Consider the following 26,610-nt stretch of genomic DNA (forward strand, 5'->3'; position numbering starts at 1 on the left):
TCTGATTCAGAGCGGTTTTAGAAACAGATGGCAGGGGTAAATAGGTTGTCCCATATTGGTGGGTAGGTCATGCATCTCTGTGCCTGCCTGCCCTCTCTAACTCTCGAAATCTCAGTTTCTGTGGCTTCTTTTGTCTAGACTTCTCTCTCCCCAAAGGAGAGCTCTTCTAATGTGGTCACACTAACCTTGGGATCCTTGCTATGCCTGACCGTTCTTCCCACCCTCACCTCCTCACCCCTCTGTGGCCAAACTGCCCGGGTGGTCTGCCTGATCCTGAAACTTGGGATATTTACATTATGGCAACGAGAAGAACACCATGCACAATGTGAAGTTCAGTCCATAAAGTACATGGGGAACAACTATATGGAATGCAGGGTTGGGGAGAAATAAGGGTTCTTTTTATGTCCTCTTGCTAGGGGGAAAGCAGTATGGCACTGACAGACAGAATGAAGGGGTGAGTGAGGTTCCTCTAATGTCCCAGGGTGCCTATGGCAACTAGAGGTAATTTGAGGAGAACAGAGAAGTGGAGAGTGAGGATGACACCTGCCGCCTCTTCATGCTTATTGCTAAGGAAAGGGAAAAGTTGGGGAGCTCCTTCTGATCCAAAGGCTGTGGAGGGCCTCGGCTGGGGATCATGACCCTCTCACTTCCACTAAATGCTCCTGACTCAGCTCCAGGACAGGACAACTGGGCAGGATGAACGTGGTTTCCCCCCTCAGCCACATATACACCGAGAGTCTGAGAGCTGAGAAGAGGATCTGAACCCTTAGCTCAGGGATTCTACCTAAGCCAGTGGGAGATGGGCCATTCTCCACTCACACAAAGCCCACAACAAGCAGCTGGCACTCTGCTGCCCTTTGTCAGCCTTCTTCCCTCCTTCCCCCCGAGACAGTCAACAGTACCAAGGTGGGAAGGGAGGGGTCATGGGCCCAATTAAAGCAGGGCTGTCAGGAGGAAGACGAGATGGAGAATGAGAACTCTAAAGAGAGGTCCCTGCCCCAAAGGACTTCAAACTCACTCAGCCGAAGAGCAGTGTGAACCCTGGTTTATCTGTCTGATAAATGGGATAAGGCCTGCTGGGGGCCATGGAGATGCCAGAGTCATGGGGCAGAATCAGGCTGATGTGTCAAACAGGCGCTCGATCATATCTTCCACCTGCTCCACGCGGTACTTGATGTACTTCTCAGGATTCTTGGTGAAGGGTACGCTGGCATACCTGGCCAGGCATAGGACAATCAAAAGGGAAAGGGCAGCTGTAGAGCTCCACCCCCTAGTCTAGGATTTTAGGATTCCCTGCTGGGAATTTCCGGGTTTGGGGTTCAGCACGGTGGTGTGCTCACCAAATGCCCCAGGGTGGAAGGTAGAGACACTGCTTTTCCAATCCCAGCCCGTCTCCCTATTTGTTCCCTTTGTTGGGGACACGAGCTGGATGGGTTAAGCAAGAATATCCACAAAGATTCGGCTAGAAAGGCTGGGGGCTAGGGGGAGGAAAAAAAATAAGACCTACCTGTGCAGGAAGGCCCCATAGTTCTCCTTGACAATGTGTTTTTGAGCCTGGCGGATCTTGTCCCTCTGCTCAGTGTCCGGGATGGCCCAGGCCTTCTGGATCTTGCAGAGCTCCTCAAGGCCATCATTGAAGCCCTTCAGGGAATGTGGAGAGAGAGGAGTCAGCTGAGAAATGGGACAATGACCATGTGGCTCAAGTCCATGTAGCAGCACTAGCAGAGAAAAAAGAGGTCTGGGTCACAGCTCACCTTAAAGCGCTCCTTGATCATCTGACGTTCCTTGTCCCGGAGCTAGGGACGCAGACAAGAGAGAAGACAGATGAACTTGTTTCACTGTGAAAACAGATTATTTTCCCTGTCCTGTAGGATCACTCCCAAAATAATTGTTCCTCCAACTTCCCTTCTTGGTCCACGTTTCTATCTCATGCAAACTCTTAGGGCCCATTACTTAGTTATAATTTATAGCAATGAAAACAAAGGATACATCACAAAACATGTCATCCTGTAACAGTCACCCAGGTTCCTCTCGTTCTGGTCTGGTACATGCCACAGGACATGTGAAGTCCAACCAGGCACTGGCCAGCTCTGCCAGAACCAGAGATTGACCAGAGGGCATCCTAAACATTGGGGACCACATTGTTTTATTCTCAGGAGCAAACAAAGAGAGCTGGTGCCCTTTAAAATGCACTAGTCTTTGCATGAAACATTCTGATAAGGGTATGATATCCAAACTACATAGAGCACTAACACAAATACATAAGACCAGGAGTCTTTCCCTTCGGTAAGTGGTCAAGCAATACATACAGTTCTCAAAAGAACAGCTGCAAATGATTGGCATAGGAAAGGTTGTTCCAAATCACTAATAAGAAATGTATATCAAAATTACTGAAGCTTTGCTTCACACCCAGCAAAATGACAAATGTGACCAAAGATGGAAACAGTGAATGTTGCAGGGGTTGTGGAGACAGGCATACTAAAGCAATTGAGGGTGGACCTGTAAATTAGTATAACCATTCTGGAGTTTGGAGTTACACTAAGAAAGTCACTAAAATATCCATTCTGGAAATCCAGTTGCTAAGCAGAGATCCAGGAAGGTCAAAGACAGAAAAATCCAATATACACCTAAATATTTAGAGCAGCATTTTTTTGTAACAGCAAAGTACTGGAAACAAAGTAGATGCTCATCAACTGGGGAATAAAGAATCAAATTATGTTACATAAATAAAATGGAACATTACTATACTGTAAGCAATGACAAACATGATGAATAGAGAGAAGCATGCACTGGTGCAGAATGAGATGAGCAGGGAAACCATCTACACAAGGAGCATGACAATGTAAGTGGAAAGAGCAAGAGAAACCCAACCAAGCAAAATGATCAAGGTGATGTGTGGCCTAGCAGAAGCAGGGAACCACAGGGATGGAACACTGCATGTACAGTCAGGTACTGCTTTCTACCCCCTTTCTTTTTTTATTGCTTATTACAAGTGATGGCTCTCTGGGCAGGGAAGCTGGGAAGGTATATTTGTAAATGAAGATGACTGTGAAAGCATACAATCAAAAGACAGCAATAAAAAATTTAAAAGAAACAAAAATAAATGAAAATGTACCAATCCAGGTTAAGCAGACCCTAGGCATCTCTGAATGTACCACAACATGAGTCAAATAAGGGTTGGTATAACTCCTCTGCTCCGTGGCCATACCTAGGGTGGCACTGGTCACTCAGGCTGCTTCTAGTTACCTGTCCCAGAATTCTTTCTGGGAGAAAAAGTCTAGTATAACCAGACAGCCTCAATCATATGCCCATTTTACTCTCAAACTTGGAGGTGGAGACAAAAAAAAAATCCTTCTTTCTGAGTTTCTGTGCAGAGACAAAAGGTGTCATATCAGCTGGATGTAACCTCTGACCAGCATACATTTTCTGTCCTACTTACCTTGACTCCTGGTTGGAATACAGGTAAGTTCTTTTCAGAAATGTAGTCAGTTACCTTTAGCCAGCTGCCAAGACACAAGAGCAAGAATATAAGAGCAAGAGAAGGGTATGGTGAAACATACTCACAGCGCTTAATCTCTTTCTTCCTTTAGACCAGGTGTGTGTGGGGAGAGGTAAGGGTAGAAGTGGATAGGAGGGAGAATGGTCTCCTTTCATTCTTTCTTTTCTCTAATCTTGGGTCAAACTAAATCAAAAAGCAATTTGGGGGGCTTTTTTCCCCATGTATTTATAAAGAACAGGGAACATAAAATGCTCAACAAATACTACAGAATACAATTCTAAATGACAGCCAATTAAAGTAGACAGATACACAAGATTGGAGAGAGAAGAGAAGAAAGGGAAAAAGAGACCTACAGAAAAGGTGAAAGAGGAAGGAGAGACAGAATTAGGGAAGAGAATGAGATAGAGGCTCAGAAGATTCTTTGATCCACCCTTTGTCTTTCTCTTTCTCATCTCTCTCATCCTGTGTGTGTGTTTCTCTACCTTAGTTCCTTTAATATATACTGTATTTGAACTTTAATATGAACTGTATATGAATAAACTTTTTGCTAAACTTCATTAGTCACTTCACTTGTAAATTATCCCAGCCCTCTAAAATTCTAATTAGCTGATTTATTTCTGTTTACAGAACTACTTCAATCACTTTTATTCTTAAATAAGGTTCAGCTCTGAATAGAATAGCCAAAATATATTAGTCCATTTGGCTACAGAGGGAAAATGGTCCTTGAGGTTTCAGCATCAGTGGTCAAGCCAGTATCATCCCCAAAGTGGGATGAAACCAAGCAACAGTAAGAGAAAGACGAGAGGCCCCACCCCAGGGTGGATGTTGTTTTCCCACACACCGCCCTAGGATAAAAGCTGAATAGGGAGCATGAGGAGTCATGGGAGAAGACAGCACAGAACAGGTGGATGGGGTGGAGTAGGGGGTGGGGGACCCAACTCATCTGACCTGCGCTGGTACGTCTGGATCTGCTGTTCAATGTGATCGCGATATGAGCGCTCAGCTGTCTTCTGGGTCACTGCCACCAGGTGGATGAGTTCAGACCTTTGGAGCAAAGGGGCAAAGGGGCTGCTTTAGCTGCTGCCCCATGAAGCCTTGTCATAATGGCCAGCTAAAGTCAGCTTTGGGGACCCAGTACAGAATTTAAGAGAAAAAGTCTTCAACACAGTCAGCTCTGTCCAGTAGATACTTCTCCTCCTCACTTGTATATACAGTAAAGAAGGCTTCAAAAACCTTATTTAAAGGAGAAGAAAAAACTCGGGAAGATAAGGGACCAGACATGAGAACAAGGAGGACAGAGCCATGTGAGTGATGCCTGGGAGTGGGGGTGGTGACACACTTACTTCTCCAGGGACTTGAGGATGTAGTTGTAGTTATTGTGCAGGAAAATGGCCCTTAGAGCTGGGTCCTCATACACCTTGGACTTGCTGAGCAGGTTCAGCTGCAGGTTACCAAGAACTTTACCTGCACAGAAAGGGATGGGGCCAAGCCCGGAGGGCCTGTCTAGCAGCGAGTCAAGGGACCCACAACCAAACCCTGGCCCATGATTCCCCAGCAGGGTCAGAGGCTACCATGGCCCTGCTCCCTGTTCCATCTCTGACCTTGCTATACTGAGTATCATGACCCAGGGACTTGAGGCTTCAGGACCTTTCTGGCTTCCTTTAGGCCTTGGAATCAGAAGTCGGGGTACAACCCTCTTTAGAAGGGCTATATGAACAGGTGAAGAGTATACAAGGGAAGGAGAGGCCTGTGAGACCAAGGGCCCACGAGCTGGCGGAAGCTGGGAAGGTCAGACAGAACACTCACAGATATAGGTGCTTAGCAGTCGCTTGCTGAATTCAGAGTTATAGCTGGTGGCAGAGGAACTTGTCTCTGTAAAAAGAAAAGCCTTGGACAAGTTATCCCGATGAACAGCAGAGAACAGAGCTATCTGGCTTGCCAAACAATGGACCTGCCAGTTTGCAAGGGCCAGGGAAGAACTTCAAAGGAAGGAAGGGAGACATCAAGCTGGTCCCACTTTCCCCTGCTAAGCTGGGCCCTTCATCAGGGACAGTGGGGAAAAGAACTGAGCCCCAGGAACAGGTAAGCTAGTACCTCCAGAGAACGTATAAGTGTAAATGCTGGCAAAGCAGGGATATGAAAATAACTTCAGACCACACCCCTCCTCTAGGCAAAGTAGGTAAGACCCACTCATCCCACTAGTCTTGGATCCCAATGGGAAAATCGAGGAACAGACTGTTTATTGCCTCCCCATTGTGACTTCCTCACACCCCCTCTTCATCCAAGTCTTCTTGCAGATATCATAGGGTCCAGGTGACAGGAGGAGAGTAGGGGAAGGAAGTGGTGAGGCCACAGGCAGACTGGAATGTGGGTGCAGTTACTGGGCAGGGGAAAGACAGCAAGGTTGCTGTCAGGATGAGCTCCAGCCCAAACCAGCTATGAAAGAAGGGACCGATGTCTAGAACTTCCCATGAAGCGACTAAGAGCCTCCCTCTCCAACTTCCACCCTCAACCTCAAAAACCACCCCAAACTCCACCCTGTTGATCAATTCAGAATTCCAAATGCTCCTACAGGGAGGAGAAGGGATGAGGAGCCAGATCCCCACTGCTTACCTCGGGGGTCTAAAGGAATATTGTATGTGTCCCCAAGGACTACGGAGTTACAGGCAGAGCAGACAGAAAAAGGAGGCAAGGAGAAAAGAAAGAGAAAACAGAAAGATGCAAAGTGCAAAAAAATAGGTTAGAAACAGCGATCTCATCCAGAAGCAAGCAGACATTCATTACCCCGAGAAAGCCTGAGCACACACAGGTCAGAATGAGCTCTCTGCAACCCAGGAAATAAAATGGAACTTTGCACACCTCCACTCCCAGAAGAGGGAGAATAGAGGAACACCTGGGGGACACACTCACTAGGCTCTGATGACCTCCCAAAAGCTCCACCCCGCTCCTGCCTCCCAAGCCCTGGGCCTATCATGACAGGACTTTAGCCTGGTTCTGGCTTGGAGGACCTGGAAATAGAAGCTGAGGAAGCCCATGTCCTTAGACACTGAAAAGACAAACTGTCTGAAGCTGTTACAAGCAGAACAGGTGGACAAGACAGAGGGAAAAGGAGAAGAGGTGGAAAAACATGAAGGCAGGTGGGACCATATGAAACCCTCCTGGGGACATGTGCTAAAAGCCAAGAAAGTTAAAGGAATGTCAGGACAGAACACTTAGTCACATCTCTCTATCCACAATCTCCCAAGCTCTTCTGGCTTTGCAATCTCTATTAGAATTGCTTGACTGGGACTCTCAGAATTTTTCATATTAATGTAGCTACAGAGAAACCACTCCCCTTGCCCTTGCCCTCCACCCAGAGCTGTCTAGGCCTAGAGATGAACACTTCCTGGTGGATGGAACCTGAGGCCAAGAGTGCCCAGAGGGAGGTGTGACCAGCCGGAAGGCTGTGAATGAGGAGTGAGAATGGTACCTTGTGAGGCTAGCATGGCACCAGCTGTTTCCTGGAAGTCTAGAAGCTGCTGAAGGAAGAGGATGGCCTAAGTGGACAGAGAATGGGGTCAGAAATAAGAGCTGGACTAATAGGTTTAAAAATACCAACTGCCTATCTACTTCATCCCCCATGCCCAGGAGAAGGACAGTTACTGCCCCCCTCACAAGACTAATGAAGATGAGTATTGGCATAAGCCTATAAAGCCCAGGGTCCCTCTCCCTTAAGAAAGGCATAGACTGCAGAGATTTAAATGACACACTCTGTGGCTCGCCATGCAAAGGGACGCTGTCCGTTTAAGGGCTGTAAGAACAACTGCTGCCCATCCCCAAACCTGCCCAACACTTAGGAGGCACAAAGGCAGGACCCACCAAGCCAAATGTTCAGGAAGCCCTAGGATTAGACTCGGCCTTGATGTTTCTTATAATCCATTCATTCCCAACCACAAAAGTCATCCCAGCAGCACCTACATTGCTTGTGAGCTCGTGCACAGTGCCATCCTTGGGCATATTGTACTCCTTGTCTGGGTCATTCTGTGGAAAAAAGAATTCCACCACGCAATTACACGAGTGACTGAGGCCTCTTTGGATGGCTTCCCATAGCGATTTTCTACCTTGGAGGTCTCTCCCTCCCCCTCCCACTTCCTCGGGCCTACTGGCAGATGGTGACCAGGCCTGCAGGAGCTGGGAAAGTCCACCCCAATTCCTCAAGCTGAGGCCCTGATAACAAGGAAGAAAGGCAGGGAAATGTTAGACAAGCACTTCTCAGTCCCAAAAGGGATCTGGAAGCCAGTCCTGAGAAAAAAAGGAAAGCATGTGGCGGTATGTCCCAAACTGGAAGCACAGAACCCCATCTCCCTCTGCCTTCATCTAATTCTGTGACCATATTTCTCCTGCAACTTTGAGCTTAGCTGAACTGTCTTCATACCAGGTCATTCAGATGTCCTCAGCCAACTCCCCACTCATGGCTTCTGCCCTGGTCTAGAAGAAAAGGTACCTTGATGTTATCAGCAAAGTCCTCCAGGGCTTTGGCACCAGTGGTCTCCATTGAAGTAATGAGTCCTGGCAGCTTGTTCTTGGTGCTGGCAGCGGTGCCCTATGGGGATACTCTGGACAATCAGAAAGAGCCCACTGCCCTCCAGCAGCTGAGCATGCCTCCCTCCCTCCCGGCAGTTCTCTGGAGGACTGGCCCAGCAGAAGACTCCCAGATCCATTCTCACTCCCTCTGGGCTAGGAAGGCATATGCACTTTCCATTTCTGCACTGACAACAGGCTACCTGCTCCCACTTGCCCAGGGCCATGTAAAAGATGGGTGGGGGCTGGTCCCTAGCTGGAAAGCTGAAAAGTGGACTGGAGAATGGGGAAATGGTTGGGTTGGTAGAATGACAAGAATTCTAGATTTAGAATCAGGAGACCTGGGTTCAAATCCCAGCTCTGTCACTCAAGTAATGGTATTACCTTGGACAAGTTAACTACTCTGAGCCTCAGATTCTTCATCTGTAAAATGGGGTAGTAAAACTTTTGCTACTTGCCCTTAGAGAGCTGTTGGGAGGATCAAATGATGACATCTATGAGGTGCTTTTTTTTTTTAATAAACCTTCAAGTTCTAACTGCTATAACAAACATTTATTATGTGTCCATGTGCCAGGCACTGTGTGCTAGGCTCTAGGGATACAAAGATTAAAAAGAAAATAGTCCCTGCCCTCAAGAAGCTTATATTCTATTGGGGTGGGGAAAAACATGTGCAGACACAAGTCAATGCAAAAAATATATAAAATGAATACAAAGTTTTTTGTGGGGTGTGGGGATGGGAGTGGAGTGCTAACAAATGGGGGATCAGGAAAGGCCTCATGGCAGGGGAGGGACACACATGACCAAAAGAAGAGATTCCAAGGGGCATCTTCTTATACCTTCCTCCCCTTCACATCCTCTTTGATCTGGTGATGATGATCCTGGCTCTTCCCCACACAGGACACTCCCTCTACTGACCTGAGTGTTTTCCCTGGCTGTTTCCCATGCTCATCTCTATCTCCAGGAAGGCCTCCCTGGCTTTTTTCAGGTCTCAACTAAAGTCCCATCTTCTGCAAGAAGACTTTCCCAGCCCTCCTTCACGTTAGTGCCTTCCTTCTAAGATGACCCCCAACTCATCCTGTATTGTCTTGTTTGTATACAGTTGTTTTTATGTTGTGTTACCCATTAGACTGTGAGCTCCTTGAGAGCTGGGACTGGGTGGTTTTTTTTTTTCCTTTCTTTGTCTCCCCAGACGAGCACACAGCAGGTGCTTAATATATGCTTGCTGACTTGGCTTACAGATTGATTTATATGGAGGAGGCTTGAGGGAAAAGAAATATGGGGATGGCAAAACTGAGGCTGAGTGTAACATCTCCACCTTCCTTGCCTCATAATCACCTCCTTGCCACATACCTGAAGTACTTGGTCAAACTCGGGCTTGGTTTGCTTGAGGTGCCGTAGGATGGGGAAGACCGTGAGCACAGCTGAGTAGTCATGTCGGATAATAGCCTTCCGGGCAACTGACACAATGTTCTCCCCCTCCATCATCAGTCCATCCAATGCATCCTAAGAGGAAGGGGTCAGAGGGAGGCAATTCAGCAGAGCTCAGTGGAGAAAGACAGGCATCCAGGTGGGAAGGAGACAAAGGGGAAAGTGGGAGGTGGGGCATGTCCTATGGGGGGTGGGGCTTGGGTACCATACTTTCAAGACATGGAAAGTACAGAATACAACACAGGTTTTCTGGGGGCTCAATGATGTCTGGGTAAAGAGGGCTATGAAAAACAACCCCATTACAAGCTTCAGAAAATCTAGACATAGCTCTGAGTATAAGCAGATATGAATGAGACTGGTGAGCAGGGACCCAGAGAATTCATGTAGAAGCAAAGTTAGGACCTGGATAAGGGAGTCAAAGGTCTTTTTTTGATGGTGCTCAGGGATGATATCCGTCAGCAGCTGGTACTCGCTCTGTGCCAACTTGACAAAGGCACTGACGCAGTGGATGTAGGCATCAATTTCCATATCCAGCATATCATCCCTCCCTGTGGGGATAGCATGATCCCTGAGCCACTGGCTTGGGAAGCAACTTCACTCCCAGCCCAGTGTTAACTCTGGAGTGTGAGTTACCCCCCGGGCCTTCTGCCTCCTGCCCAGACCAGCAACATGGAGACCAGCTTGCCCCCTATATCTGGAAAATACGTGGGTACTGGGGAACAAAAAGAAAATAGGGAGCCTCATCTTTCTCCTGTTAACTAACCACAGAATGAAGTGTGTATACCCAGAACATCTACATCCCTTAAAGGTGCAGGGAGGAAGAAATCCCTCAATCTCTTTTCTCAGAAAGGCTAGGCTAGGTCCTACCCAGCTGCCAAGTGCTAAGGACCATGAGTAGTCTTGGCCAGGAGGAAGTCCTGGTGTATAGTAGGGTCGCAACATTCACTATAGGAGAACCGAACACAGCTCCTTTTTCCTACTGAAGAAATGGTGTTTCCTTCCATAGGCTGATCCCCTCATAGCAGAGTTACCAGTGGAACAAGCTTTAGGGAGAACCCTGGCATGGCTCCCCCCAGCAACACCACTAGAAGGTATGGAGACAGTGGCAAACATATTGTCCCCAGTGAGCCAAGTGGTCTGGTGGCCAAAACCTGAGAAAATACATTAGCTCTGCCCTCCATCCAAATATGATGAAGAGGGAGGGATCCCTTGAAGCCAGCACCCCAAGGGAGAAAAGAAGGGGTCCCAATATTAGCAGCCAGCAAGAACAACAACAACATGGCCTGGGAGAAGCCCTGGGCACTCAGAGCTGGGAGGGGGAGGCAGCAGTTCATGGGATTCAGGGCTAGGGCTGCTGCCAGAGCCAAGGGGCTATGGTCTGGTGGAGAGCAGCTGTCATCCTGCTCTGTTCCTGCCGCCCAGCCTCCCTGCAGCTCTGGCTTCTTCTCCATCTCCATCCCTGGTCACTGAGAGGTGTCTTTCCACTCTCCTGAGGCAGCGGTACCCCCATCTGGAGGGTGGCAAACAAGAACTATGGCCAAAGAGAGAGGATAACGTAGGACAGCGGCCACCAAAAGCCAAGGGGTTCAGCCGAGATGTTGGCCCCACAGTGGGAGATGCTGCAAAGGAAGCCGTCGGCAGCTGGTTACGGGGTTATGCCACAGTACTCACCGGCCAGTGGCCCGTGCTTGTCGTTCAGGGCCTCGGACAGATGCTTAACTCGGAAATCATGCTCGTGACCTAGCGAGATGTTGGCCGCACAAACACAAGCAGCGGTTTATCCAGGGGACTGAGTGGGCTGTCTCTTAGGGGTAGGAACCCCTCAGTCTCCAGCAGAGCAATACTTGATAGGGGGATGGGGAATAGGGAGACTTGGGAGAAGGCTCTGAGCCCCTCCTATGTCTCAAATTGCCATTGGAACAGCCTTTTCAAGTCTGACCAGCAGTGCCCCAATGAATCCCCTCTAATAGCTACATCTTTCCCATTTCACTCCGAGCCTGGAGGCTAAGAGGGAAAATCCAAGCACGAGGAAAAAGAACACTAGAGAAGCTGGAGGCACTCTGACTCCCCTGAGCCTCAGTGAGCTTCTTCATCTCTACCCCCTAGTGAGAGAAAACTTCTCTGCTATCCAATAATGGTGCTGCTGGTTTCAACAGGCACAAAAGCCTTCGCGGTGTCACCCTGCCAGAGGTGATCCCCACTTCTAGGACAGAGCCAGTTCTGCTAAGAGCAGCTAACCAGGTGGAAGTGGGAAGAGAAGCCCTGCCCAATGGTCTGCTCATATTCATCTCTGTTTACCATTCACTTCCCAAAGGGATCTGGGGTAGTTTAGTGCTGCACCGTCAATCTGAATGTGAAAGGGCTGCTCCACTGGCAGAGAACTTTTTCTTGAGCTCAAACAGAAGGAAACAGGAACAGACAGGGAGGGAAGGGACAGGGTGTCCTCCGGGAGGGCAGAGCTGCCGTCAGCCAGACAGGTCTAGACCAAGCATCAGGAAAAATGCCACCATGCCAGCTGAAGCCAGTGTAATGCCAGTAGACTGCAATTCCCCCCCCCATGCTCCCCTCTGATCATAGCTACAGAAAGATGGGTTACCTCCACAACCCAGGGAAGGGTTGGGGGCCCCAGAACGGTCGGAGGCTCTGCCCTACCAAATGAATAGGATACACAGTGAAGGAATGGGTGGAAAACAGACAGAAATACAGGGTGATTACCTTCCAGAGGAATGAGGTTAGAACCCCCCTTTTTCCCATCTAGACCATGCTGAGAATACTGTTTCAGAAGGTTCTGAGCCTTACGAATCGTCCCTGTCACCAGAGTCACACAGAGAGGAGACAAGAAGACCTAGGAAATGAGTGAGAGAAAACAGCAGCAGCCCTCCACCAGTCCCAAAGGCCCACAAAACCCAGCCTGAGAACAGTAAGCATGCCCAGAGTGCCCCTGCCACTTCCCAGGGTGGCACCTGTGGCTTAGGGGTGTGAGATAAGGGAAATGAAACACTTTGTCCCAAAGTCAAGTCCCTGAAGTCTTAGGAGCAGATATTATTTAAAGTGTTCCTTGATCCTGGCCAGATCCTCCTGAAGCTGGGTAAATCTTAGGAAGTGAGGGAGAGAATCTGGGCAGAACCCCACCATGAGAGGCAGAGAACAAGACTCCACTCACTGGGTGGCACTTTAACCAAAAGAGGCATGGTGCCTGGAAGAGACAAGGTGCTACTGAGGAGCCTGCCCTCCTGCCCGTCCAAAGTAGAGACAGACAGCTAGAAGAGAGTCCATCTGCTGGATCTGCCGGGGAAGGCCCTCCTGAAGATCCTGGAGGAAACTCTACTTGAAGCCAGCAGACACATGGCTTAATCCCCATAGTTTAGAGAGGGTTCTGTGAGCATGCTCAGTGCTAGTCCTCAAGATTCAAACAGAAAAAGGGAAGCAGAATCTAGGAGTTAGTGAAAAGGGTCCAAGCAACGTTGGGAGATGAAAGCCCAAGATTGAAGGCAGAGAGGCCCAAAGGCTAATCTAGCATGGGCCATGGGCCTCCCTGGAGGGGCAAGTCACTGAAATTGCCCAAAGGAACTCGGAAAAAACCTGGAAGCCAAGAGAGGACTAAAGAGAAGCCGCAACATGGGAAACAGAGAAAGGACTGAGAAGTGGGGTATGCATTCTTGGCATGGGAAGAAAAAAACACAATAGTTAGTGTCAGGTTAAAACAACACAAACAATATCATGAAGCCAGCAGTTTCCTGGGTCAGACATTGCTGTGTGAACAAGACACTCCAAAAAGAAAACTTTGGAAAAGTCAAATAAAATGTTTAAATAAACAAAGCAAACTGCTGAACAAAATGTGTACGTGAGGAGGTGGGGAAGGAGAAAGGCTCAACTCTTATTTCTTTGATATTTCTCTTCTTTCTCCCCTGGGGACTGCTCTTCCTCCATGCCAACCCTGACACCCTCTACTCTGGAATCAAAATGCTTGCTGCAGCAGGCTCCTAGGTACTGGCCACTCCCCACTTTAGGGATGTTCTGAACAGCTCAGCTCTTCTTTGTATCTCAGCGATACACTTAGTTATTAAAAGACGAACTTTGCTGCCCTTGCCCCCTCCTTCTCCCAAACAAATAGTCACTCTGATGAGCCAGTCAGAATCAAGTCTGGCACCCAGGAGCAAAACAACCAATTGGGAAATTAACTGACACATCAGCGTGGACCAGGAAACCAGGACCTCATTAGAGCACCTGCCAAGTCTATCAGGCTACAATAACAGATGGCAAGTTCCTTGTTCCAGCTCCTCTTAACGCCAGGTAGACAGTTCCACAAGTGGCGGTGTTAGTGATTGTTCTGTGTCATGACCTCCCTAGTTCCCCTCCTCACAATTTAGAACAATTCAGAGCTGCAGGATCTTCTGCAACCCTGGGATTCAGTAGCTGCTAGGCTGCCACCTGAGGTCTACTCGTGGCTCTTGGCCATTATCTAGAGTTTCTCCTCTTGTGCTTACAAGCTAAGAGCAGGTTATGTTCTCTCTGGCAATGGGGTCAGGTCACCACTTCCTGAGAAAGTACGTCTCCAAGAAGGATGAAGAGCTGTCCACAATCAGCAAAATCAGCATTCTAAGGGTCTGGCAAAGAATGAGAGAACAAAATACACTGGGGCGGGGGGCCGGGAGGCAGGGACAGGCAAAGGACACAATTGACATAAAGGACTGAGATTCCATATCCCCCAACTAAGTCTTTGTGGGGAAAAGAATGGAGATGTGACCTCTGCATGAGACACTTGGTTCCAATGCTGTCAGAGACACGGCTGCAATGCTCCACCAGTACACTGTTTTACTGTTTGCAGCAGGCGCTCTGAGGGGGTTGGCCTGGAACAGTTATATGGGAGGGAGGGGAGGGAAGCAGGGACCTTCAGGCTTCGAGCACCAAGCTGCAGCTTCCTAAATCCTTCCCGTCAGTTCCAGGGCACAGATCCTGCGCATTGCTATGAGCCAGTTTATTTAGTTCAGATTCAATGGTAAGATACTGTAGAACTCCGGAGAAGAAGGGGAATAAGTGTCTTCTCTGTCTCAAGTGTGAGACTGAGTTCCTCACTCAGTATGGGGGTAAGGTGGAAGAAAAGGAATGAGGCTGAAGGCTGGGTTGAAGTCTTGGGCTAACCAACAAACCCTACAACACACAAAGCTACTGTGAGGGTAGCATTTTATAAAACTTAAACGTGCTATATAAATGGGAGGTTTTGCTATCACTCCAAAATTTACTACTGTGAGAATGATAAGAAGGACTCTCTGGGATTGCTAGGGGGCCATTTGACCTTCTGGAGTAATCAGAGGGGCAGGAAATACAGAAATCTGGCTCCTTGGGCCCTAAAGATGCAGCAGAATCCTCCTTCTGAAATGTCGCAGCCCCACCTTGGGCTGTGTGTGAACAGCATCTCACTCAAGGAAAAGTTTCCTGTGTCAGAAATGACAAGGCCTGGAAAGCTGTGGCTGACACACAGAAGCACCGATTCCCAGGAATGTAGACTGCTTTGGACACAGGGATGATAAGGACAAAAGGGAGGTGGAAAAAAAAAAAGAGTAAACTGATCACCTAAGATACTAGCAACTCCATGTGCTAGTCCTTACCCTAACTATCTTCCCCTAGAATACCTCAGGACACAGCACTGACACTGAAAATGAAACCCAAAGGTTAAACCCACTTCTTCCCCAAGGGGAACTCAGGACGCTCTGTTCACAGGAGCATGTCCATGGAGCAATAGCTCCCTAGATGTCCAGATTCAGAAAGGAAAACATCCCTAAAAACACCAAGCATATGATGGGTAACAGAGAACCAGGACGATGGCCCAATAACTAATGTTCTGTTCTATTCTCTTTTAGAGTTCCTAGGACTCCCTGGATTCCCAGAGATCTTCCGACTTCCACTCTAAAGAAGTTTTACGTAAAACCAAGTACTTCTGCGGGAGGGAGGGGATGGCTTTCATCCTTTTGCTCCTTCTTAGGTGAACAGACACCTGCTTTTCTCCTCAGGCACCTAGAAGCCACCGCAAAGACAATCTCCCTAGGGTTGTCATAGCAGCTACGTCACCTTTACTAGCCAGCACCATTCCAGAAGGAATTCATATCCTGGTAGAGTAGGGAGGTTGAGGCCTTGTCCTTTTAGATGAGTCACAATAGGGGCTCACCTGGCCTTTTGACCGGTTTTTTGGTGGGTGTGTCTTTCCTCTTATTGGGAATAGCAGGGGAGTAGGGAACACCAGAAGAGGAGCTGCTTTTCCGAAAGTGCTCTTTCAGGCCCTTGATTGAGCGGTCCAGCTGACTGGAACGGATCTGATAGTAAACATTCATGAAATCTGAGGAGAGACAGAGCAAACAGAGGCACAGTGTTTAGGGACCCTGCTAAGGGTTTTTTCAAACAGCATCTGCCTGTCTTCCTGGCCAGATGGCCAAATCTCTCAAGGCCAGCCTGCTGCCTTCTGCTTCTCAGATGGCCCACACAGCCCCAGGTACAGAGCCCAGTGATTTCAAACACTGCCCTGCCCCGCCCCCTCCTCCCCCCTCCCAGTGCAGAAAGCTCTGCAGGTCCAGACAGGCTCTCTCACCCTGGTTCCTTCCATACTCCACCAGCCAGCGGGAAATTCGAATCACGTCATGGAGCACACTCTCAGAGAGATGCTCCAAGGTCATGTCTTCCTGAGCCTCCATGTCATCTTCCCCACTGATCAGGTCCAGAATGAGCACTGGAGAGATGACCTTACTGTGCCGAGTCATCAAACTTCGGAACTCGGACTCCAGGGACTCTTTTCCACGCTCAAAAAGGAACTTCTACAGGAAAGAGAATACTTAATTTCCTACGGGTAAAGCCAGCTAATCTCATCTCTGTACTGAGGCCTTCACACAGGCCATTCATATTCCTTCCCCACCACTCTGCAAATCCAAGTCTCTCCCCCTCCTCTCACACTCATTGCAGAGAGTTTCAAACTGACTCAAATAAACCTACATCCAACCTGCCCAAATGACTCTGCCCTCTTCCATGGCTCCTCAGAGTTTCCATTCACATATAAAAGCCAGACATAGGAGAGACTCAATCTTCTCACTGGCTGGTATTAAATTTATTTTCACCACTATGTTCTTTTATTCATATTCTTACAAATGGATAGATATTGTTTCCTGGGAAGCCCCTCGAGGGCAAGGACCAAATCTCCTGCTTTTTGGGGATGCTTCTCCTACAAAACTTCTCCTCTCCCGAAACTACTACTGCAATACCTAAGTATCAGTATTGACAAAATCCTACAAGACCTGGAGGAAGCTACTCTTGACAGTGGTGTCAAACTCAAATAGAAATGGGATTCTGTGGCCATGTATCCCTTGGAAAAAATACATATTAGCGTTATCTATTTTCTATCGTATTTTTATTCTGTTAAACATTTCCCAATTACACTTTAATCTGAGCTTTGTTTTTTTAGGGGGGACAAGTTTGACAGCTCTGCTCAACAGCACACACAAAGACTTTACAAAAGGAGGAAAAGACTTTAGGTTCAGAGCCAGAAGAGACCTCAGAGATTCATGGCTAGAAGTGGGAAGAGGATGTGTGTGTATGTCTGTGAACTTGGATGAGAGAAAAAATTACATCTTTATTTTCACTAACCTCTAACTAAAATTTTGCAGTTCCTTCAATTACAAATGGCAACAAAACATTCCAAGAATGGGTCTTCTACGGTTCATTAGACTAGGAGAAGGGCCTATGACACCCCAAAAAGTTAAGAACCCTTGATCTATTCCAAATCTCCCCTCAACTGATTGATAAGTATACTAAAGTCCAGAAAAGTTAAATGACTTAACCAAAGTCACACAGATAGAAAATAACAAAGCCAGGATTAGAACCCAGGTCTCCTGAGTTCAAATCCATGTTCTTTCAGGGACAAAAATTACTCAGAAGACATGGAGGTTGTGATCTGTACCCTGGGAGGGAGAGCCTACAATGATAAAACTAGAGATCTTTAGAAGGAAGCTTCATCAGCTTGTCACCACCCCTAGGTACAGTACTCTATATACTGTGATCAAAACATGCCCTTGACTGACACTTAAAATTTTTATTTACTTCTGCATCTGATACCCTCATTTCTCATGCAGGAACTTCCTGTTTGGGAAGAGAAGATACAGTTCTCTAGTCCTAGCTTCTCGGTCTATTGTATTTTTTTAAGGAAAAAAAAATGACATGGAGCTGGGGTGAGAAGAATCGACACCGATGAAAATATGGATATATCTAAATAGCAAAGTAAACAGCTCAGCAGCAGGGACAAGCTACACAGTTCTGCAATTCCTAATTATAGGTTTTAAGGTCTTCTCTCAACATGCTACATTCTGGCTCATACCTTCTCTTTGTGCTAGTCTAGCTTTAAAACCACTCACTGTCTCATCAACAAACTCATCCTTATCAACTTCCGAGCCTTTGCTCCGCACTTAGCACAGTACCTAGCATGTTGCTGGTGATCAACAAACATATGTTGAATGAATACTAACACCATTCATAGGCAGCACAGTGTAGTGGATAGATTGATGCATCTGGAGTCAGGAAGATCTGGGCTCAAGTGCTGCCTTAGGTACTTACTAGCTTTACGACTTTAAGTAAGCCATTTGGGCCTGCTTCCTCATCTATAAAATGAGGGGATGGACTAACTGACCTTAAACTTACTTTGTGGCCCTACAATCCTCTGACCATTAATTAATGCTTTCTAAAATGCGATTTTCACTCTTTTCTACAGTTTTTACTTTCCTCAAATTCATGTCCTCCAGGAAATGTTTCCAAATCAATCCCAGCCTAGTTCTGGGACACACCAATCATTTTCCACTTGGGTATAACCTGGCGCACATAAATTAGTGATTAACAGGTTCAAATGTTGGTAGTTATGCTGGTTCTGGATGGGAACAGCTGGGCATGGCTGATTACACTCTCCATATTTGATCATAAACCCTCAAAAGCAAAGACTATTTCTTCTCATGTTTCTTGAACAATACTAGTGGACTGAGCAAAGAGAAGCCCCCTTACCACACGGTTCAGCTCTGGGCTGTCAGGGTTGTTGTCCTGAAAGTACTCCACTGCCTTCTGGATTTTGGCCATGCATCCCAGGTACTCCTCAAGCCTTCCTGTGGGGCTATAAAAGAAAAGGGCCCCGGTCAACTGGGGAGAGCGGCTGTGGACAACTCATAACACTTAGCAATCCTTGATACTCAGGAGTTCCTGCAACAAACCAGGAAGGCCTGTGCTCTGCTGGGTTTAAGAGTAAGGGGATTCAAGATGTCATGTTCTGAGAAGGGAATCAATATTGTAGATACCCCCACCACATGGCCTAGATTCTCTGGTCCAGGTAGGAATAACGGTGTGGAAAGCTGGGCTTGGCTCACCCTTCCCTAATTATCTTCTCCGTGTCACTGGCCACATGGTAATAGCTGATGACATGGTCTAGACAGGACAAAGTCTTCTCCACATTCTCTTGTAATCGCTGTAGGTTCTCTGTTTGCTTATGCACAGGGATGATGGAGTTCTCTAGCTTCATAAGCCGGCTCTCAAAAGATGATAGGATTGAAACCTGCAAGAAAGGAGGAAACTTGGAGCCTGGTCATGGCTTACGGTGCTTCAAAGTTTATACAGCACTGTCTTCACAACAACCCCAGGAGGTTGGCAAAACAAGTATTAGCAGACTGGCTTGATTTAAGACCACAGGCAATATGAGAGCAATCTAGTAGAAAAATGCTGAATTTGGAACCATAAGATTTAAGTTTGAAACCGAGCTTTCTGTGACCTTGGACAAATGACCTACTTCACTTTTCTATAAAATGAAGGGACTGGACTAGATAATCTCTAAGATCTCCTCTAGCTCTAAATCCTTTGTAGTTTTTAAGGCTCTCTGACAGTTTCCCTTTCCTAATTTAAGACCTCCACTTCCTTCTTCTTTACCTACAGCATCTGTTTCAGTAACAGCAAGCCCAACTCCTTTATGTACTTTTTATTCTCTTCAAGCACCTGCAGAAGCTGTCTCCTATTGCTGGAATAACTTCTCTTCCATCCTTTAAACTCACTTTAATTTCCCCTCCTCTATGAGGCCTGTTTGGATTGAACAGAAGGTTGCCCCATAAACCATTTGCTCCAGATGTCCTGGTAATTTTCCAAAAGCCACTCTCTGCTTCTACCTACGTGAAATATGGATGTCTGTACATATGTACAGGAATAAGTCAAGTCAGTCAAAAAATATTTGTCAAGTGTCTACTATGTACATGCCAGGCATGGGAAGACCAAGGTGAGGAAACTCCCTCTACCAATATAGATCAGCATCTTTTCTGCAATTTACAGTCTTAAGAGAGTTGTCTAGATCAGAGCTTCTTAAACTTTCCCCACTCTCGATCCCTCTTCCATTTAGGCAGAGTTTCTTGGTGTTCAGGGCCTGAGAGCATGCGAAGTGCAACGTGTACACGCTTTGTGTTCAGAACCAGGGCTGCAGTGAAGTTGCTCTATGAAACGTGGAGGAGCGCTGCCAGAACCACCTCGAATTCATCACAAGGTTGATTTTTAATTAGTTTTCAGTCGTTTCGCATTCAGAAGCCCTGTACTATTATCAAATTTTTCACAATCTCATATGGGGTCGTGACCCACAGTTTAAGAAGTGCTGGTCTAGAACACTGAGAGGTTGAGTGACTTGCAACACATCATAGGTCTTCTCAGTTTCAATCCCAGCTCTCTATCCATCACACTCCACTGCCTCTTGCTAAACATGTGTATGGTTATCATAAATAACTATGCACACATAAATATTCTTTGTTTGTTTTTTAAGGCAATTGGGGTTAAGTGACTTGCCCAAGGTCACACAGCTAGGAAGTGTCAAGTATCTGAGCCTAGATTTGAACTCAGGCCCTCCTGACTCCAGGGCTGGTGCTCTATCCACTGTGCCACCTAGCCGCCCCCACATAGATATTCTTTCACTAAAGCTCTGCTCCAATGCCTCATCATGCTGTGTTGGGAACCCTGGAATCCTGAAGTCTGCTGGAATGAAAAGCAAACTCTGGTAGGTTCCACCATTTGGGACCCTGAATCAGTGACAAAATATCATCTGAGAACCAGTCTAGTTAAGTTCAGAGAAGTTCATCACCAAATGTTTGGTTATTAAGGGATGAGTTTTTTGGCCCTAGCAACTCATGAAACTGTACCAGGAGATGTAGAGGTTGTGATTTGCACAGGTAAAGTGATTGCTCACACCAATGAAAGTAAGGTTTTCCTCTTTCCTTCTTAATCTGCCTCTCCAAACTTCCCTATTTTTGGTGAAAGTCTGGCCATCCTCCTAGTCACACAGGATTGTAACTTTGGAGTTATCCTGGACTTTTCCCTCTCCCTCATCTCCTTCCCCACAAATTTTAATCAGTTGCCTAGTCCTGTTAATTCTGCCTTCAAAATGTAGCTTACATCTTTCTTCTTTCCATTCACACTTTCACCCTAGTTCAGGCTCTCAGTATTTGCTCAAACTATTATTATAACAGCCTCCTAATTGGTTTCCCAACTTCTAGTTTCTCTTGTCTCCAATCCTTCAACAGAGCTGCCAAAATAATCCTTCTAAGGAACAGGTACATCCACATCCCTCTCCTGCTCAAAAATTTCAGTGGCTCCATATTGCCTCTAGAATAAAATACAATTTCCTAAAATTTAAATTTTTCCGTAGTCTATTTTGTAACTTTGTAACTTCATTTTATATTATTCCCCTTCACATATTTACGTTCTTAGCATGCTAGACTGTTCCCTTAATTGCCTGGCACGTAGCAAGTGCTTAATAAGCGCATTATCTACCTTAATTAGGTATTCCATACTTTGTCTCCACCAATTTGCACAAGCCATGCCCCATACCTAGTATATACTTCCACTTCAACTCTGCCTCTCAAAATTCATCTTCCCTCAAAGATCCGCTCAGTGCCTTTTCCCTCTATGAAGCTTCCTTTCATTTCTCCAACTGTCAATATGTTGTCTCTTCAAATTATCTTTTATGTACACATACTCTATCATTTGGTAGCTTTTTTTCTAGGTTATATATGTACAATCAAGTTAAACATATTTCCACATTAGTCACGTTGTGAAAGAAGAATCAGAACAAAAAGGAAAAACCACAGAAAGAAAAAAAAGTGAAAATGATATGCTTCCATCTGCATTCAGATTTCACAGTTCTTTTTCTGGTTGTGCTTAGCCTTTTCCATCACAACTCTTTTGGAATTGTCTTGGATCACTACTGATGAGAAGAGCTAAGTCTACCATAATTAATCATTGCACAACGTTGCTGTTGCTATACAGAGCGTTCTCCTGGCTCTGCTCACTTCACTCAGCATCAATCAGTTCACCTAAATATTTCCAGGTTTTTCTGAAATCCACCTGCTCATCAGCCACTTGGTAGCTTCTTGAAGGTAGGCAGTTTCCCTTAGTTTTTGTATCTCCACTACCTAGCAGAAGGCCTTGTACACAATAGGTGCTTAATAAATGTCTAAACTAAAATGGGAGGTAGAGAACTATATAGTTATTGCTTTTACACCCATATTGTACCTTTATTACCATCCTCTTGCTGAAGTGCATATCAGTATATGCATACAATCATAGATAAATCTATTCATTCTTGTGCCCATCTTGTCTCCTTTTTAGAAAACAAGCTCACTGAGGGTAGAAGCCACCTCTTCCCCACATTCTACAACTCTTGGTACAAAGTGTAATAAGCAGGTGGATGCCCAATCAGTGTTTATTCAGGATACCTAACAAGGAACTAGTAAGTGAGACATCACCTAAGAAAGAGTGATATTACCAGTTTCTGGGTACTAACCCAAGAGGTGGAGCAGGTAGGAGGGGTTGGGTAAACTGAAAACTCTGCAACCAGACAGTAGTGGTACCAACCCCAACAGAACCAAAAATTAGAAGAAATTACAGAATCAGAGAAATTATGCAATTATAGGGAGCACAGAATGCCAAAACTGCCAGAGGCCTTAGAGATCAACAAGTCCAACCCCCTCAGGTTATTGAGGGGGAAGCTGAGGCCACATAAACACCCCTGGGCCATATAATCCACCAGGTTCTCTGTAATCACATATACTTTATTTTATCCTACATAGATTTGTTTGCACGATGTGTCTCGCGTTACACTGTAAGCGCCTCAAGGGCAGGCACTGTCTTTGGCCTCTTTCTGCATCCCCAGCGTTTAGCATGGTGCCTGGCACATAGCAGATGCTTGATAAAGGCTTCCTGGGTGGCTGACTGGACAGGGTCGGGGGGGCCACAGCCTCTGGGGGGCCTCCAGGACCGCACCACACACTCACCATGTTCTTGGTGAGCTGGTCGCTCTTCTCCAGGCTGTCTCGGATGAAGGAGAGCGTCTCCTCCTCCTGCGGGATGGACGGCCATTAGTCACCCCGCGGAGTGGGCAGGCGGGGCCGGGGGGGATTCCACCGCCCCCTCGGCCGCGGGTCCGGGCTGTCACCGCTCCCGCCCGCCTCCCATTCCTTCTCCCCGGGATCTTCCCCACCTCCGCGCCCCTCAATACTTCTTCCATCCCCCATACCGTCCTTCCTCCCGTCACCTCGGCCTCACCTGCTTCAATTTGTCCTCTATCTCCCGCCGCCGCACGGACGCCTCCTGTGGGGGAATCATTGCCGCTCCGAGATGGACCGGCCTCGGAAATTCCCGATCCCCGCCGGTCTGCGCCCCTCACTCCATCGGCCCTTTCCGGAGCGGTCCTCCTCGGCCACCGTCTCGGGCACACCCACTTCCGTCCGTCGTCCGCCGCTCGCCTGCCCACTGTGCAGCAAATGGCGCTGGGACAGCGCCTGCGCGCACTCCTCCCCCCTCCCCGCCTCGCTTAGATGGCGCATGCGTGCAATTCTCACTCCTGGGGAAATCACTTTGACTGGTGGGCGTGATAAGTGTAGTTCCCAGGAAGTGGGCACATAAAAATAGTTTCTTCTAGCAGGGGAAGCCCTCTTTCGAAGGGAAAAACATCTTTGCATAAAATACCTCTGATAAGGTTTTGATATCCAAGATCTCTTGGGAACTAACGCAAATCTATGTAGACAGCAGGTGTTGTCGTGGAGCGTAGGGTTTGGCTGAGGAGGACTTTCCCCCTCCCAACAGAAAGGGGCGGGGCAGAATCTCTTGGCACGTGTCCGCCTCTGCCCTTGAGGCTGGGCTTGGGGGTGGAGCCTTCCCTTTGGTCGTCTCCCTTGGGTATCGCCAGTGAGGGTCAGGGTGTTTTTGAAGGTGGCAATTAGTCTCAGCCGTTTGAGTTCTTATTAGTGTACTAGCCTGCTGCAGGCATTGACTTGCAGAAGCAAAATCAAAGTCTTGATCCAGTTTACACTCTTGTCTTTGGGAAGTTAGCTTTTTCTAACCTTTTAAGATACAGATTATTAATAAAAAGCCTAACAGTTCACCAAAAGCCCATACCATCTCTGGTCACCAGACCAAATAAGCTTCAGTTTATAAAAGTCTATGTGCTCAGGAAGTCACTAAAGAATCTTCGATTTATAAAAACTATATATTCAGGTAGCTACTTTCTAGTTGCCTCATTTGTACTCTCTCTGGATGCCATCAATATATAGACAATGCAGTACGGAGCTTTAATGATGGAGCATAGGCCTTATGTAAAGAGAAAGGAAATCAGAATTAGAAATTTAAAAAGAATAACAATAAATGATTTTTTTTGCAGTGTCTGTTAGCATAGCTACAGCAAGGGGACAAAGTTGAGGAGGGGAAATTTAAACCTTTTGGCACTTTCCCTCAGTTCTTAAAGGAATTTTTGGCTGCTTCTCTTCTTGATCTTTTGAGCACCCATCCCAATGGTTCTCTTGGCTGGGGGAGTGGAGGGAGAAGGTCAACATCTCCATTAATAGCCCTGTTCACCTCTTTAAGGTCCCTTTTGGTGACCAGTTTCAACATCCCAGGTCAGCATTTTGTTTTTGTTCAATAATGGGTTGGGGTTTTTTTTGTTTTTTTTGTTTTTTGACTTTTTGTGATCTCATTTGGGATTTTCTTGGCAGAGGTACTGGAGTGATTTGCCATTTCCTTCTCCAGCTCATTTTACAGATGAGGAAACTGGGACAAACAGAGTTAACTGACTTGTCCAGGGTCACAGAGCTAATTTCTAAGGCAGGATTTGCACTCAGGTCCTCCTGACTCCAGGGACAACACTCTATCCACTTTGCCACCGAGGTGCTCAAAATTACTAGTTTGTCATTCAGGTCAGCATAATCCTGCCCAATTCAAATGGATGGAAGACTTCCCCCCACCCTTCGCAAGTTGGGAAGGAAACTCTGTCTCTCTGAAACACTGAAACTGAGGTGCTGTGGAAAGACAGGTGCAACCTGGAGTTGTAAATTGGTCCAACCATTCTGTTGGTATAGAATGCAATGTTTGGAATACAAGCTCTTTGAGGGCAGGAACTGTTTCACTTTTATCTTTGTGTCCTCAGCCCTTAGCATGGCTCTGGAACTTAGTGAGCACTTAATAAATACTTGATTTATTGATTATGCTTTTTAAAAAAAGTCAGGAAAATGAGCATACCCTTTAGCCCAGAAATCTCTTTGCTAGACATATACCTCAGGGAGGTCAAAGGTAGAAAATATTTGAGAAAATATTCATAGCAGCACTTTTTGTAGTATTGAATGTAGCCTGAGGTCCTGGACTCCTAGCCCAGTTATCACTGCTATGGAGACAAGAGAGTCAAGCAGATGTTATCCAAGTAACCCAAGTACCAACTGCTGATATTTTTTGAACTTGTCTTTCTAGGACTTTATATGTTATAGAATTTTGGGAAAGAGCAGTTAGAAGAAGGGTTTATTTTCTATCTCATGTAATATGAGTAGGCAGGGTTGAGCAAAGTGTCGGATGTCCTGATGCCTGCTCTCTTCTCCACTTCCCTACCCCACGTCTTCTGACACTTTGGACATTGCCGTATAGAGTGATTGGAGTTTTAAATTCTCAAGAGCTGAGAGTCAACAGTTGTGAAATAACATAAGGATCACAAGAGACATCTCCCTATTTTCTGGTCTTTATTTCAGGCTAGAGATCAGTTTCCCATTAACTGCCAAATTCATCCAAGTTGCATCTCATCACCTCCTGTGAGGAAAAGCTGATTCTGCCTCCATAGCTAACAGCCCAAGCCATTGACTTTTTCTATCCAATGCATTATTCTCTTACTTTTCTCTGCCAGTCCCACCCCACTTTTATTGTTCAATATCCTTTCATCATCCTTACTTCCTCCCTAAGGAACCATCCGGGGCTCTAATTGGAGACCTTTCACCTTATCTTTCCTAGAACCAGGCTTCTACCCTGCTTCTGGACATTCACATGCCTCCCTGTGTTTCTTTACCATGTTTTCCAGTTCCTCTTTATGTTCTCTTCCCCAATTAGGATAGCTTCCTGAAGGTAGGGATTATTCTGTTTGCTTGGTTCTGTAGCACAGTGGGCATATGGTAAGCCCCTTATTAGTGCCTTATAAGGCACTATATCTATGTATCTATCTTTCTATTTACCTATGTATCTACCTATCAATTTCCCTTTTATGTTAAACAAAAGACACTGGCCACAAAATCCTTCTGTTATAATTAATGCAGGTGCACATCAGATTAGGAGAGAAGGTTTAGATTTCTCTGGAGGGCAAGAGATACATTCCGTATTCACCTTAGTGAAGGAGTGAAATGTGGAGGAGACATTGACTTTATTTTAAATCATATTGAAATGACACCCCTAGTCAAGCACAAGTTTCCACAAATAGGAGAACCTTTAAGCAAAAAGAGAATAATATATGGCCATAGACCTAATAAAGGTAGGCCCTTGAGGCAAAAGTGAGCTAATCTGGGAAGTGGGTGATTGGCTACTCTTTTGCAGGAAGGAGCTTGTAGTCCCCTGAACCTCAGTGGTCTTTTCAGTGGCTGGTGGGGACTATGCAACTGTTTACTTACAAATGGGAGCCACTCCCACCTCCCCATGAAAGGCTATAAATGGAATTTTATCCTAATTTTAAATTTAATTTCTCAAAAGGACATTATGTTATTAGAATTTATTTTTAAAATTAATTTTGAAAGGTCATTTTAATTTGATTTTTGCTTAAAATTCTTAGTGACGGTTTT

The 26,610-nt window shown here is 46.4% G+C and overlaps 1 protein-coding gene across 10 annotated transcripts; it reads right to left on the bottom strand.

The window, feature by feature from the left end:
- Positions 1 to 1,030: 1,030 nt before the first annotated feature.
- On the bottom strand, positions 1,031 to 23,305 carry EXOC7 (exocyst complex component 7). Of its 10 annotated transcripts, XM_021002416.2 has the most exons (21): positions 23,075 to 23,304; positions 22,804 to 22,869; positions 18,874 to 19,058; positions 18,518 to 18,623; positions 16,071 to 16,293; positions 15,654 to 15,821; positions 12,203 to 12,295; positions 11,159 to 11,227; positions 9,890 to 10,035; positions 9,410 to 9,562; positions 7,983 to 8,081; positions 7,457 to 7,519; positions 6,969 to 7,035; positions 6,113 to 6,151; positions 5,306 to 5,371; positions 4,843 to 4,963; positions 4,448 to 4,543; positions 3,440 to 3,503; positions 1,755 to 1,796; positions 1,508 to 1,641; positions 1,031 to 1,216 (listed from the first exon to the last, which is right to left on the bottom strand). In XM_021002416.2, exons 1-21 carry the CDS (start codon positions 23,132 to 23,134, stop codon positions 1,114 to 1,116), a joined length of 2,163 nt encoding a protein of 720 aa, XP_020858075.1. In that variant the 5' UTR covers positions 23,135 to 23,304; the 3' UTR covers positions 1,031 to 1,113. The 10 variants fall into 10 exon arrangements, with proteins under 10 accessions (XP_020858075.1, XP_020858078.1, XP_020858077.1 ...); XM_021002419.2 differs by lacking the exon at positions 12,203 to 12,295; XM_021002418.2 differs by lacking the exon at positions 11,159 to 11,227.
- Positions 23,306 to 26,610: the final 3,305 nt, after the last annotated feature.

This window comes from Phascolarctos cinereus, unplaced genomic scaffold (genome assembly GCF_003287225.1).
Source record: "Phascolarctos cinereus isolate Bilbo 61053 unplaced genomic scaffold, phaCin_HiC Scaffold_5;HRSCAF=322, whole genome shotgun sequence".
NCBI lineage: Eukaryota > Metazoa > Chordata > Mammalia > Diprotodontia > Phascolarctidae > Phascolarctos > Phascolarctos cinereus.